Here is a 14,714-nt window from a genome sequence, read left to right on the forward strand (position 1 = left end):
AAGGTTCCACAGTAATCCCTGGTGCCCGCGTGTCTTCCAGGGCCGGTATTTTGTAGCGATGCCTTTAAAGTAATAATGCCTTTTCGCGCTTATCGCGCTTTGTCAGTGGTCAGAGCGACGGTCCGCTCGCGCTATCAACGGGATCAGCCGGCCGTGAGCGGTGGATGATAAGACTATTCCAAAATAAGTCATAAGGCATCGCTACAAAATCGCGGCCCAGAAGGTACTAGACAATTCGTGTCACTCGTACAATCAGATTATATAAGCATCGGTGACAACAGACAATGGATAAAAACATCGATAACGTTCGAGAAGTTTCGGATACATGCATGCAGGCGCGTCCTGCGCCGAGCGATAACGTTTAACATTTGTTAACCGGTGAAAAGCGGTCACCGGTGTAAGATAAATAAGTACACTAGTCAATAAGGACCGAGAGATACGGTAATGCTAAAGACACCATATTTACCTCTTTGTACTCGTTGGGCTCATTATTGTAATTTCTTGCATGTCATAAACCAGTAATATATTATCACAATGAAAGAAGTCGCGTACCAACATCTATGCTCTTTGCTGTTGTGTGAATAGACAGTTTTAGCAGAGCGCCGCTTACGCTCCGCTCCGCTCAGATTTCACGCTCTGAGATACCGCAGGGAACTGCGTAGATTTCGCATTTGATAAGCGCGTCTTGTCGAAACGCGAGTGACGCGCTATCATCTCGGCTGCAAAACGACGAAGAGGCCAAGTAGACACGCTGTCACGCTCCGCTCAGTCGTCTTTGTAGCGGAGCGATGAATGCGGTCTTCGTTCCGCAGCCGGTATGAGCGTTGTGCGCAAGCGCAATAGCGTTCCCGCTGAGCGGTTGTGTGGCATTTGCTAGCATATGCCAGTCTGAGCGGAGTGGACAGCAAGCGCTCAGCTAAAACACTCTAATGCTTGATAAGGTTTATTCATACGGAAATGTTTCATATCAACTTTTCCTTTCACTCCTCCAGGCATTGGTATATTCATTCTGGCCTGGTTGTTCTTTAGTCGTTATCTATTTGTTTTCTTAACCCCACGTTTTTTCTCCTTCATTCCGGAGCCAAATCCCCGTAGCATAATCACGATTGATGGAGGGTAGACGAGGGATATTGAAAATCTCTGTTTGGGACGGTAGTGGCAAAAGCAACCGTAGATACGAAGTTTCGGGGGGTTGCAGTCACTCAAGCCGAAGTCATAAAGGAAATTTGAATATCACAATAAATGTAGTTCGAAATGTTTTTCGGGTTGCACATACAGAAAACGAAATCAAGCTAGCTTCCAAACTTTAACACTCGCAGAACGATGTCAGTGGCTACTTTCGTTTATTCTTATGAGTCGTTGATAGAAAGCTACCGCATGACAACGCGTACTTGTTATGCTCTGGCCGACTATGTCCTCTAATGTTGCTGTATGCACTGGCATCTTTGTAGAGAGTATAAGGGCGTGTTTATTGGCATTGGTGGTTTCTTTTTTCTTCACAAATTCTTTCTTTGCCTTTTGCTTCCGTATTTTTCTGCCTGCCAGAACAATGATCCCATGCCACTTGCGTCCATGCATTCTGTCAGTGCTTCACCTTTTTCATGGTTCTTCCTTTATCTCGCTCGGCGAGAGATGGAACAGCTGCAGCTTCACACGTTCGGGTTTGTTGTGTACAGAGCCCCCTTCCTTTACCTGTGGCACTTTTGCATGTCAAACAGCGGCGTTAGAAGATAGAAAGTTATGCGAATGCGTTAGGTCTCTAGGCGATAAGAAAGCCTTGGACTTTACCTATTCCATTGCATCGCTTCTGTGCCTGTTGACTGGACACTCGAAGCGCAGAATATGCCTTCCGAATGACGCAATCCTACAGATAGGCACCCAACTGATGACGCTCAAGGAGGGTAGAACGCTGTTGTACTGTGATTACGCAACGTGCTGTGATTACGCAACGCAACGATAGGAATACGGGACCCGTGCGGTTAATTGAACCCACCAGCTCTGCTCAACACAGAGCGAGAGAGAGAGAGAGAGAAGCTGACATGCGCAGTCGGGAAAGAAAAAAAAAGATAGATAATAAAAAAAACTGTCAGCCCTTCCACTGGGGTGGAGGTGCAAGACCAGCGAAGCTGTACTATGGTGGGAATTATGTATTTCCAAAATTATGACTGTTAAGATGTGATGGTCTACATGATTATTTGAACGATTAAAAAATGAGAAATATATATGATCCGGTGGTTTTCATTTATTTAGTTACCACAAGGACCATGGCCTTACGGTCGCTACCCGCCGTGGTTGCTCAGTGGCTATGGTGTTGGGCTGCTGAGCACGAGGTCGCGGGATCGAATCCCGGCCAAGGCGGCCGCATTTCGATGGGGGCGAAATGCGAAAACACCCGTGTACTTAGATTTAGGTGCACGTTAAATAACCCCAGGTGGTCCAAATTTCCGGAGTCCCCCACTACGGCGTGCCGCATAATCAGAACTGGTTTTGGCACGTAAAACCCTATAATTTGTTTATTATGGTCGCTACGGTACACCGCCCTAGGGTGTACGGGAAATGTTGGCACGTTCTTCATAAACACGTAACCAACGCCGCGCGTGTTCGGTACGAACGCGGGCAAAATACCGCCGCCATCGAGAACAGTTCTGCGCGTTGTTTGTGTGACCGCACACAACCGCTCGCAAAACGCCGGCAACGTGACGAATGGCTAAACGCCGTTGTCGACACTGTTAGGGGAGAGGCGGGAGAGCCCAGAGATAGTCGGCGGCAGAGGCGGCAGAGCCCGGTGTGGCTGCGCGCATGCGCGGCAATGGGAGAGCGGGCATGCACGCGCACAGTCTAGGGTGCCTCGTTGCCCTCCTCGCCCACCGCTCCCCTTCCACTGGGAAATCGCGTTCGATCTCCGCCGTGCGTTCGCTCCCCGTGAAAGCGCGCGTCCCTCGCGCGCTTTCACTCGCACATACAGCATACGGCCAATGAGAGTTTTTTTGTAGCGTTAGCTACACTGGTCTAGCCAAGCCCGTTTCGCGCGGCACATCAAGAGCCGTGCTGCGCATGCGCAAGGATCAGTGATGTCACACGGCTTGCGCACCGGAGCCACCGGAGCCGGCACCTCTCGCGCACTCCGCCGCCGCCGCGCGCGACTCACCGCCGCCGGTCTGCGCATTCCAGAGGAGTGACGTAGACGCACTGGCGCCGGCGCGCGCTCGCTGTGCAGTCGCCGTCTGACACTGCGCTGGAGCCGCTGCGCCTCTGACTGGCGTTTGCCAGTGTGGTATAGCCATGGAGAAGGAGAGCGCAAATGCTGCTCAACAGCGCAGAAGAACGGAGAAGCTTGACTCATCGGATCCCGAAGTAGTTGCCTGGCAATTAGCGGTTGAGCGTAGGAGACAACCAGGAAAGCTAAGAATAATCAGCTGAACCTTTGCTAACGCTACGTGTATCCTGGCATAGCCGAGCTAAGCCACTGCAACTTTTTCTACAACCGGACGCGACCATAGAAGAGTGAGCCCTTAAGAGCTTCGCTGTAATAAATATAATATTTAGAAACAGATTTTTTGTTGGTGTCTATGCAAGCGCTGCCTTCCCACGCTGTATAGGGAGGGGGTGGGGATTAAAGGACTGCAGAGGAAAGTGGGAAAAAAAGAAAGAAAATAAAAATAAATATGAAGTACACAAAGTGGAGCGGGAAAACGAGAGATAATAAAAATAAATATGAAACGCGCGAGTCAACCTGATAATGATATTTCCAGATCAGACGATGGGTGAACTTAGGCTTTTCTATATCATATAGCGAATCGAAAGCTTTCAGCGAAGACCAATTTCTCATAGGTATTAGGACCAATCAATCCGACAAGGGCCGGGCATTAGAGCTAAGATTCTGGGTAACATTAGCGGATCACGACAAATCATGTCCATTTTGCATTTAAAAGACTGTATCTCGACACGGTACGTGGGCAATTCAAGTAATATGTGCCCCACTGTCTCTAAGCTGTCACTGTTATCACAGCAGGGATCAGTGGTAGGCTCTATGCGATATGGATAATTGTTCCTGAATTCCACGCTCAGTCGAAGCTGATGGTAGAATTTCTGGCGAGGAAGTGATTTTGCTCTAGGGCCAATCGATCACAGAAGTTATCTGGTGAAGCGGCAGGTTTCAGAGGCGATCTTTTTCTTCATAGGCACATTGTTTTGCCAAGTTCTAAGTGTCGTCCTTTGTAAAAAAATATTCTTCTAAAATTTTGGTATTGAAGTCCATTTCGGGTAGCTTCATTTACGTTTCGTTTCCCGAAGCACCGGCGTGGCCATGTATCCACCGGAAGGTGATGCAATGCCCAGCAATATTGGTATTGCGGTGAAGACAGGCAATGTCAAAAGCTACATGTAGGTTGTTATATTTAGGATCGCAGCTTGAAATTTATGGTTCTATATGGAAAGGCCAGTGAAAAAACTGATGAATAGGCTAGCGTGGAATAACGGCTCCATAGAGTGACACCATTTGTCGCTATAGCGTTCTGCTCAACCGAATAACGCTATACCCCAAGGCTTTAGCGGCCATGACGCAGTCACTCTAAGAAATTCTTGGCACTGCTTGACATATGAGGATGTAATCTCCATGAAAATAGCGATGTTATGTGTGTCGTTGGCAGTATTGTTTCTAACCACAGACAGGCGTTTTGCGATACTGGCCGAGGCGACTGCTGCGCGGGACTTTGGTCAGACGAGCCATATTGCAGCTGCGCTACTTTCGAAAAATTAGCTGCATGTTTATCAACGAAGTTGCACGGCAAAAAGCATTGTTTGCTAAAGGAACAGACGCGTTATATTTTTTACTCCGCAATTCGCCACTTTGAACCGTCATCTTTGGCGGGCAAAACTTGAAACGCTTGCAGTTCTGGGATATCATGGGTTGAATTCAAAATCGCCTTCATTCTTAAGCGCAATGTGCCATCTATTGGCCACCTTCGTTAATAATGTGCACAACATTAGGATTGCCTGGAATTTTCTGTTACAGACAATTATAGCGCAATAGCTTTTTGTAAATACGGGCCCTCTTGCTGGCAACCTTGAGCAACTACTCACAGTATGCAAACAAATGTTGCCATTTCAAGTGTTAGCCATTTTTATTTCCTTAAGACTGCAGTCATTGGTAACAACCATAAATGTTGTCATTTCATGGAGCTGTTATTTCCACCCTAACCAATTCCATCAGATTTTCAACTACATAAAAAGTAATATGTTCAAGCTGAGCAACTATATAGAAACAGCTTGAAATTCTAAAGCAACTTTTTGGCGTTATTAGCCGTGCTTCAAAGAATGAAGCAGCGCGGTTGTCCCGAAATGAACCCTCGCATGGTGACTCAACACGCACCGTACACCAGCGACTACCATAGCTCTGTTATCAAATTTTTGAGAAACGAAGCAAGAAATCATATAGCATGCCTTCAGAGAATGTCCGGCTGCGATAATAAAACGTTTTTATTCCAATTTGCTTCCTTTCCGAGCTTCCTGAGTGGTTTGAGCAGTGCTCTGCCCACCTTTGTATCGGCATCGGCCCGCCGTGAATGCAGGATGATCTACTAGACTCGAAGAATAGAATCGAGGAACAGATTCGAGTGAAGGGAAACCTTGCATTATACCGGCATAAATGTAGTGCAAAAAAGTAAGAAATGAACAAGAAGCATCAAAGTGCAGCCATCTGTATGACATGTCCCACATGCCAGAAAGCACGCCGTTCCATTGGCGAAGGTCAAACCCAAATATTTGAAAGAAGCAGAGGTATTTAGGTATCTTGTTCCCAATACACTAGCCGTAGATCCAATGACATTTTGGCCGAGCTTTAGCATCGCAACGCACTTGCTGTTTCTAACTCTGCCAAGTCGATCGAAGTCGTCACGTGTCGCTGACGTAATGTCTGTCAATGAGCATCTTTATAATTCTTTTCTCTCCGGCTCCCGCTCTCTTGTCATGGGCATTCTCCGGAAACGTACAGCAAGGACTGCGACAGCAAAACACGTGTATGTCAAATACAGGCCACTTGAAGTGGCAACATTTGTTTGCGCCCTGTGTAGAGCTGCTCGAGATTGCCAGCGGGAGGAATGCCACGTCGATAAGTTTCCGGTATTGACGCCAAGGACAAAACGTGTGGCAGAGCCGATGAATAAAGAGCAGATAATCCCAACGAGGGCACCTAGGGGCGACTTGCGGGCCTATTCGAGGTTGTGTGCGGTTTCAGTAGTGGGCAGTATCCCTGGCAGCTAGGAGACTGCGACCATGGCTCTGTGGTTCAGCGTAGCTGTCATCCTGGTTGCGCTGACACTTTTCATTCGGTAAGCGGCCATGCTTATGTTAAAGTTATAAGTGTATCACTCAGTGAGCTGTCTTTTTTTGTATTCTACGTGGCCCCAATTCTCGCAGAAAAAGCACGCTTCACTGGCTCAATGACTATTGTATAGTTGTTTTTTCATCATTAGGCCAAATGGCTCGGTTCACGACGGCAGTAGTCACTTGTCGACCAGGTCGCGATGCGGAAAATCCCGACAATGGGGAAAAATATACTGGCTGCTTTACATGAAATTATTCTTAATCATGTCACGCATCTTTCATCGTTTATCTGTTGATTTGGGGCATAAGGCTGCACTAGTTATCTTTTTATTGTCGCTGAAAAAAGACATACAGCCGGTTTTAATTCAGCTGTCACACGCCTGTAATCTGCGTGACAACAAAAATGTCCATGGCAACCTAGCCACTTAGACACTTAGCCACTTAGCAACCTAACTCCTAGCCAAACAAAATATAGTGTATTTATTGATTTATTTTTAGCTTTTTCTTAGCATACTCTGCAGCACCAATATGGCATTAAAATTACAGAAGAAGGGTAAACGCTTGCAGGAATATATCTATTTACCACATAAATGAGTATACAAAATCTTCACAGAAATATCAATTTAAAAGGAATATTACGGAAAAGAAAGAAACAACGTTAACTAGTCCATAATGTCGTGGAAGATCGTCCGTAATAATATGCAGCGAATGATCGCAAGTAAAACAAGGCGATTTCTCATTAACAATTCAGTGCAACATGACCTTCAAAGAAGCCTGGGTTTGATATTTCGTAATGCACTAGGGCAATAGGTCCCATGATGCTATAGTATTTGGGGATATGGCGCCTGAAAAACAGAAGTAGGTCAAGGAGACCTCATGTACTTTATAGTCATGGTCACGGCGCACAGTAACAAAGTACGGTGGTAGAGTATACAGTTAATCCGAATTTTGTGAAACTACAAGCTGTACATTATCGCTACTTTCACATGATGTCCACGCTTACTTACAAGCGACCCGCTTTAACTATAGCGTTAGTACGCTGCTGAAAAAATGATAATCACGCGCAACATATCTGCCGGCTCGGTTTTGGACACACTCCATCGTAGTGATAAGTTGTGTGCGAGTCCCATATTGCACATGCGTACTCCATTATAGGTCGTAAATTCGAAAAGTAACAAATTTCATCAGTCTTCAAGTCCTAATTTTCACAGTTAGGTCAGGCTGAGCTTGGTGAATCTTGCGAAAAGCCTAAAAAAATTCTAGCCGTATCGCAGCCAGCTTTGTTAAAAGCTAAAATACGGAGTGATCGCAGCGTATTCCTTAATCTGAAGTGCCCAAGTCAACGCGCACTAGATATTGCAGCAATCTTGCTGCTAGTTGACAATTCCTGAGACAGAGCATGATGTTGTGTTGGAATTCTCTGTTTAAGGTCCTAATTAAAAGATTTTGTCACACAGATGGCATTTTTGGTTTCATTTGACCGCATATACTACTGTGCATAGGTAGGCGCTTCAGTGAGCCCTCAACACGAGAACTGCAGCATTGCAATTTGTGTCGGGAACGACAACTTGTAGCCTAGGCATCGACCAGGGAACACGAATGGAATAGTGTCAGTAACATGGTGAAGCTAACATAAATGGCACGCATTTTGTGGTACGGTGAGGGGCAGTGTTGCTAACATTTCTTTAATGGCGAAATCCTACAAAGCACACCAACCAAAAATGTGCAAATACGCCAATGTTGTATTTAAAAAAAAAAGCCGCCAAGATAATTACTTTGCCATGTTCGCCACGATTCTTACGCTAGTGGATTTCATCGCATGTTTGTCGACTTGCTGGTGAAGTTCGGTTTTCAGCGTTGTGTATAGCTTTTAGGACGGGGGATCTGTGTTGCCTCATAAGTCCAATTGGCCGTTGCCTCATAAGGCGGGAACGTTCTGTTTAAAAACTGTGAGTAACGATGCCTAAATAGTGCACTTTTAGTACCAAGCAAAATATCGCCTTGGATGACCTAAATGAGCGGTAGCTGGTTATTTAAATTATTTAAATGTGTGCTTACCATCTCCGTTTAAGTAATCTCCCCCGAAATAAGTGAACAAAATTATTTCAAGGGTTTTACATGTCATAACTGCAATATGATTATGAGGAACGCCGTTGTTGGGGATTCCGGAATAATTTTAACCACTTGGAGGTCTTTACGGCGCACCTACATCTATCTACACGATCTTTTTTTGCACTCCTCCACGATTAAAATGTGGCTTCTGGGTTTCGAGTCAAACCTGCGAGCTAGTGCTGAGCAGCGCAATACCACAGTCCCTGAGCTACGGCATTGGGTGCAAGGTGGAGTCGAAGCTAGTCTTTTCAATGGTTCTCTTGCTGATTTGAGGCGCTCCAACGTAACGAAGCCAGTATCTTGCTACTCTAACGTTTCGATCATAGAAAGAATGAACTGAAATTCAATGAGACAATAGAATTCTGTTTTCACTGCACTAATTACTGTCACATAAGGCAACACAAGCCAACATAAGGCAAGAAGAAAGAAGACCATCGACAGCTGGGTATTGAACCGAATGAACACGTGGAATATATTGTCCGCCCGTGCGCACCGTGTAAGCGTCAATACATCTGTGTTCATTTAGATTCACACAAGACACGTAAAATTTGCAAGATGAAAGTGAGCGGTTTCCTACGGGTCAGATATCTCGGCATTCAGCGATATTCAGCAGCATATAAAATGCTTGTCACTGGTTTGGGATCGTATAGGAAAGTTCAACAGCTCGTTAATTACAAGAAAAGAACGCAACATTTTACGAGCCTTGACGTGAAAATAGACAAGCATTTTCGTATTAGCTCAACCACAAATGGTGAATTAAGTTCACAGTGTGCTAACATGGGTCGGTTGGTGCCTGCTTTTCAGAAGCAACAAACAACAACGAGGACAGACACTCGTGTCTGTGGTCCTGTTGTCCCGTTATTCCTTCGCAAACAAACTAAGTTGATTGTGCGACGGTTGTCTCGAACATTGCTTTTGTAGTTTCATCTGCGTCGGGTTGCATTAAATGAACAGCCACATTATTTTGCTGTTACAAATTAAAGCTCCATTATGGTATAGCATGTCGTTTTCTGTTCCAGCAATAACTTCCATTATTGACCCTGAAAAGACACAGAGAATACGCAGAAATATGCGTAGGTAGGCTGCTCAGAGTAGCGGCATTCACCTTGCCCTACGTGGACTTTACGTCTAGAGTATTCAAGTCAGTTGTCGGAGAATAATTTTAGTGTGTGAATGGTGTGTAATTCGAGCGAGTGATGTGTATTTTGCAGATCAATGCAGTAATAAGAATGCAAACAGCGACTGAATTGTTTAAATGCAGTTGCAAACAGCCTCCTATTGTGCATGTCTCGCGTAACTAATGGGCCTTTCCAATAATTCTGTGGGTCATCTAATTGTCAAGACCCTCTGCACAAAAATGGTCTCGTTCATTCACTGCAACAACAGTAGCTCTTCGCATTTATATACACCTAAAATAATTGGATTATTTTGAAAGCAGTTGCTACATAGGAGCATTTCACATGTGGCGCAACTGTCAAATCGCATTCAAATAAAGCTCATGCAGAAAAAATCTTACGTGTTTGATAAGCATTACATGTCGTAAGTGTTCCCAGAAAAGCACAGAACACGACAAAACATGGCATAAGTAGAAAAAGACAAGAAGCAATAAAATCATCAACTAGATTTAAAAAGTGCTAGTCGAGTCAGTTTTGTGAGAAAACGAGCTTTTTTTTTCTCAGTGTGGATCGAAGTGGGTATAATTAATGGCATGGAAGCGATGCTTTGACGTTGCAGTCGACGTTAATGCTGCTGGAGCAAAGCCTGAGGAAAATCAGCCGCGTTTTATCTCCTTTTTAATTTCGCCTATTTTATCGAAATATTGCATTAGCTAAAGATTAAACTCAGTCATACAATAATAACAAGGATTGGCGGCGTCGTGTAGGATAATGAAGTAATTAAAATAATGCACAACAGCGCTCTTCTAAACTGGAAAATTCATTAAAATTTTCGACGACGTCTCAACAGTAATTTTTTAATGTATGTCTGTGGAAACTTTCAGACCGCGACACAAACCTGTGTTGTGATTTATTTGAGTCTTTGGTGTAAGTTTACAAGGCAGATTTATCAAATCGTTCCCTGGCTTCACTGAATACTCAACAATTTCAGACCATAAGACGTTATGGTCGCCAGATGCCCGCCTTTGAAGTGACCGGTTTTTCCTACACTTATTGGTGTTCGACAATGAATCCACACCACGTTCTTTATTTCTGAAACCAAACATCTTATTCACTGATTCACTGTGCGTACAGGTGGCGCAAGAAGAAGTTCTCGTATTTCAAGGAACTGGGCATTCCAGGACCAGAGCCCAATCTCCTGTGGGGGAATCTCTGGGAGTACCATTCCTTGGTAAGCGCGTTAGCAGCATGCGTTCATTGTCGGTTTGCGCAAACGATGCTGAATTAAATTGACCTAAAACACGTTCAACCGTCTTTGCCTCCAAAAGTCTTTGTGTTCGCAGCTTTTTCCCATTCAGCATACACATTTATGTGCCATTACAATTTGTAAAGCTCTATGGCCTTGTGTCGCTAATGCGGCCACCATAGGGATCATATTTTCAGTGTGTCGCCCCCCGGTGTCGGCGTGTTCCTTTGATCCAATACAGCGCTGTTATGTTTATTGCATTATCAATCATACAGACACTTCAGCCGCGTTTTCACCGCCACAGGCATCGCCATCATCGCCACCGCTTCCACGGCGCACGCACTGCCCACAAGCGAAGAACGTACCTTTTCAGAAAGATGCAGAGCCACGCTTTCCCCTGGTGGAAACTTTTGGCGAGAGGGTGCGCCGGGCAGTTGCTGTTCAATGCGAATTTGAAGACGTCGTGTAATTTTTTCTTTCTTGTTCTTCGAAGTTTGGCTTATATTTTGCGGTGGTCGGTTGTTGTCGGCGAGCTGCTAATGGTACATACTACGAAGCCTTCGGCAAGCATTTTACGATTATTTCACTGCCTTAAGCATGCCACAGACAAAGAAGAAAGGTTGCAGTCGAAGGTGCTGTGTACCCTGTGAAATCCTCGATGGGCAACATCAACAAGACCAATAACTTAACAAACTAGACGTCGCGGTAAGAGGCCTGTATAGCTTCACCGCATCACAGTTGTGAAATGAGGCGAAGAGTGCACGGTGTATTGTTGAGATAAGGGAGAGCCGCAGACAGCCGATCACAATTGTACGCGAACACTCACCAGCACACTCTGGCAGTCCTAATCCACAGACCGCATCTGAGATCCTACGCCATCCGCTTTATCATAATCTCAGGTCCTGAGGTCTGCGTAGGTGGGTATTATTTATCTTTGCGAGCTAAATGATTTCACAATAATTGATATCTGTATCGCGGCGAAGCTTAGATGAGTCATTATGAAACGTGTAAAATCGTAGAAAAAGGATTTTGCGCTTACCTTAGCTCCGTTCTTGCAAACGTTTTGCAGAAAGATAACGTCTTATAGCCTAAATCGTTCATTGTCACGCATGGCGTTGTTACTTGCCTAGTTTTTTTAAAGGAATAACTGCGAATTTGCCGTCGTTTACACCTCTCAGATGCACCCCCGAGCAATTACTAGAAGCGAATTTCGGAGGCCACGCGCGCCCTTATTATAGACGACGCAAGTGACATGACCCGCGTGTTTTATACATTACTCTCGAACCCGGACATCGAAAGTGAAGGGGATTACAGGAAAGCTGGAAATATAGGCAGTTTGATATATGAAATAACAATTTTTTACAAAAATTTTCAAGGGGATTTTAGTGCTGTTTGTTAAACAAATTATTTCCTTATATGCGGGTTCGATATATCCGGGTTTGACTGTATATGCATATATAATACTTTCTGCTAAAGCTTGCCAGGCTTCTGAAAAAACTGCGAATTTGTCTGCGCCTGCGTCCGCGCAGTTCGTAATGTCTTAAACCTGCCTGAATGTCACCTTCGCCATATCAAATACGCCAAAGAGGCTTCGAGATAATGTTCTAATAAATGCTTGGATTGCATCTGAGAGGTTCAGGTGAAAACAAATTAGCAGTTCTTTCTTGACAAACTAAGCAAGTAACAATGTCTAGTGCTACTTTTAACAGCCCGGGCGAATAAATGCAATTTTCCTGCAAGATTTGAGCATGAATGGAGCTGCTGTCAGTGGAGAAATATTTTTTTAAATATTTTAAGAGGAAAACGCATGTCCCTTCCCTTGCAGACAATGCTTCTAGTTACAAACAACGTAAAAAGTTCTGACTTACGTAATTTCTCAAGCTTTGATGCGCGGTGAGGAATGTGAGAAAAAATCAGGCAGCTTGCACAGCACTTGCTGACCTATAACCACAAAAAAACGCTTGATGTTCCTTGTGCCCGTCATGACGCACAAGAAAAAAAAAACGCTTAACCTTGCACTCGGCAGCGCAACGCTTGAAACAGCGAAGCTGGGTGACCATAGCCCAGTATTATCCGGACGTGCGCGCGAACTTTCAATCTTAATGATGATCATGATGATAATTTCCTTTCGCGCGTCTTGGACTTACGGCTGTCACTGCGCGTTGCATAGCGCAGCTTGCAACACCCACACCGCGTTGCAATGCCGACCGCGTTCCCGCAAACCCGTTCCGTGAATGGGCGTCTCTCTCGCGCGCGCACTCTCATTTTCTTTCTCTCTCTCTCGAGCACAGTGCGCAAAACATCTTCACCTCGCAGAGCACTGGCACGAGCGCGTGCGAATGCGCCATCAGTGGACGAAGACGACGACGCTCGAACGCAATGATATGGTTCGCATACAAGCATATTCTGCAAGAGTCGCTCGTGCTACGGTTCGCAATTTGTTTTCCATTAGTAAATTGTGGTATGTGTTGCAAGTGCTCTACTGTACTCAAACGAATGTGCAAAGACTTCACCGAGTTTTTGCCTTGTTTATATGGGGATGGACATGGGAACGAACAAGTCGGACCAACCTTTTTCGGCGTGTTCGTGATGGGGGCTTAAGTTTATCGCATTTATTATCGCGTTTTTTGTACCTTCGAGATGTTCAGGATCCTTTCCTGCGCACAGTTTGCCAATTACGACTGGTCAGTGCTATGCCCAACTTTGTCATCTCTTCCAATAAAATGAAAGGTCGACTACAGGGTTACCTTAAACAGGTTGTTGAGTCGTGCCGTTTCCTGGAGGCCCGTTTCTCGATTGAATATTGAAGCGCAGTGTCTTGTAAAAAATTGTATAATGACTTATGTGATATTGTTCTTCCAATTACATTGTACCGCACTCATTTCTCTGGAGGAAGATAGCGGAACGTGCTGAAACGTGTAAAGAGAGAGAGAGAGATAAACGAAGAGGGAAAGGTAGGGAGGTTAACCAATGACGTGCCCGGTTGGCTACCCTACATTTGGGGAGGGGGAAAAGGGGAAACGTGTAAAAACCATGCCTGTGCGCCCTGAGGTGAAAACTTTCTTCTTTAAATTACATGCAGGCGTTTTGCCAGTTAAGACATGACTTTCTGATAAGGGATTCTTCGTTCCGTGGGGTGACCACAGTTTCTTGTGCCGCAAACCTGAAACGATTGAACACGTGTTCCTGCAATGCTGGAATGGCGTGTTCTTCTGGGATGTCCTGGACCTTAAAGAAGGATTTCCCTTAGGATGCACAGGGAATAAGGTACCTAATGGTTGATAACGAGGATGGTTTTCCATATGATATTACTATGTTAGTGGCGCTGCATAGTAATTGGACGTCACGCATGGCTGTTCACCATGTAGACGTTGATGCTCGCCCTGCTATAGAGTACTTTCGCGAGTTTCTCATTTCATTTCTGAAGAAGTGTGTACCCGATTGGGCGCCCCGTATGGAACGCTTGTTACATATCAAACAGTTGTAAAATTACGAATTTGTCACTACGTGGTTGACTGTTATACTAATGCAATAATGAAAAAAAAGCTGTGTAGCCTAGTTGTTACGACCCTTGCCTTGGGACAGTGGGGACGCAGGTTCGAATCCCGCCTCGGGGCGAATGTTTACTTTCTTTTATTTCTTTCTTCATTGCTGATGATGATAGTTTCTTGATACGAACCACAAATTAGGGCTTGCTTAAACAGCTTCACTGTTAAAAATAATGCAGAAACTCCACGGGAGTTGTCTAACCCCAGTATTCAGAAATGTATCTTAACTTGAAGCCCACGTTCGACTTGATTTATGATGCCTGTAATGAATGTGCACAAGACGCTCATTGCGTTTCCTTTGGTGCATTCACGACAGTCATTTGTATTAAGTCAAGCATGGATTTCAATTTAAGATGCATTTCTGAATAC

The 14,714-nt window shown here is 44.9% G+C and overlaps 2 protein-coding genes across 7 annotated transcripts in view; one reads left to right on the top strand and one right to left on the bottom strand.

The window, feature by feature from the left end:
- LOC119453574 (cytochrome P450 3A5) overlaps positions 1 to 14,714 on the bottom strand; it is a 143,290-nt gene that overhangs the window by 48,302 nt on the left and 80,274 nt on the right. The gene's annotated exons all lie outside the window — the stretch shown is intronic.
- Positions 6,193 to 14,714, top strand: part of LOC119453572 (cytochrome P450 3A14) — a 40,373-nt gene continuing 31,851 nt past the window's right edge. The window contains exons 1-2 of the mRNA XM_037715617.2: positions 6,193 to 6,329; positions 10,686 to 10,782. Of these exons, the coding sequence (XP_037571545.1) occupies positions 6,274 to 6,329; positions 10,686 to 10,782 (153 nt within the window). The 5' untranslated portion in view covers positions 6,193 to 6,273. The remainder of the gene's footprint in view (positions 6,330 to 10,685; positions 10,783 to 14,714) is intronic.

The sequence above is a fragment of the Dermacentor silvarum genome, chromosome 5, assembly GCF_013339745.2.
Source record: "Dermacentor silvarum isolate Dsil-2018 chromosome 5, BIME_Dsil_1.4, whole genome shotgun sequence".
In the NCBI taxonomy this organism is placed as follows: domain Eukaryota; kingdom Metazoa; phylum Arthropoda; class Arachnida; order Ixodida; family Ixodidae; genus Dermacentor; species Dermacentor silvarum.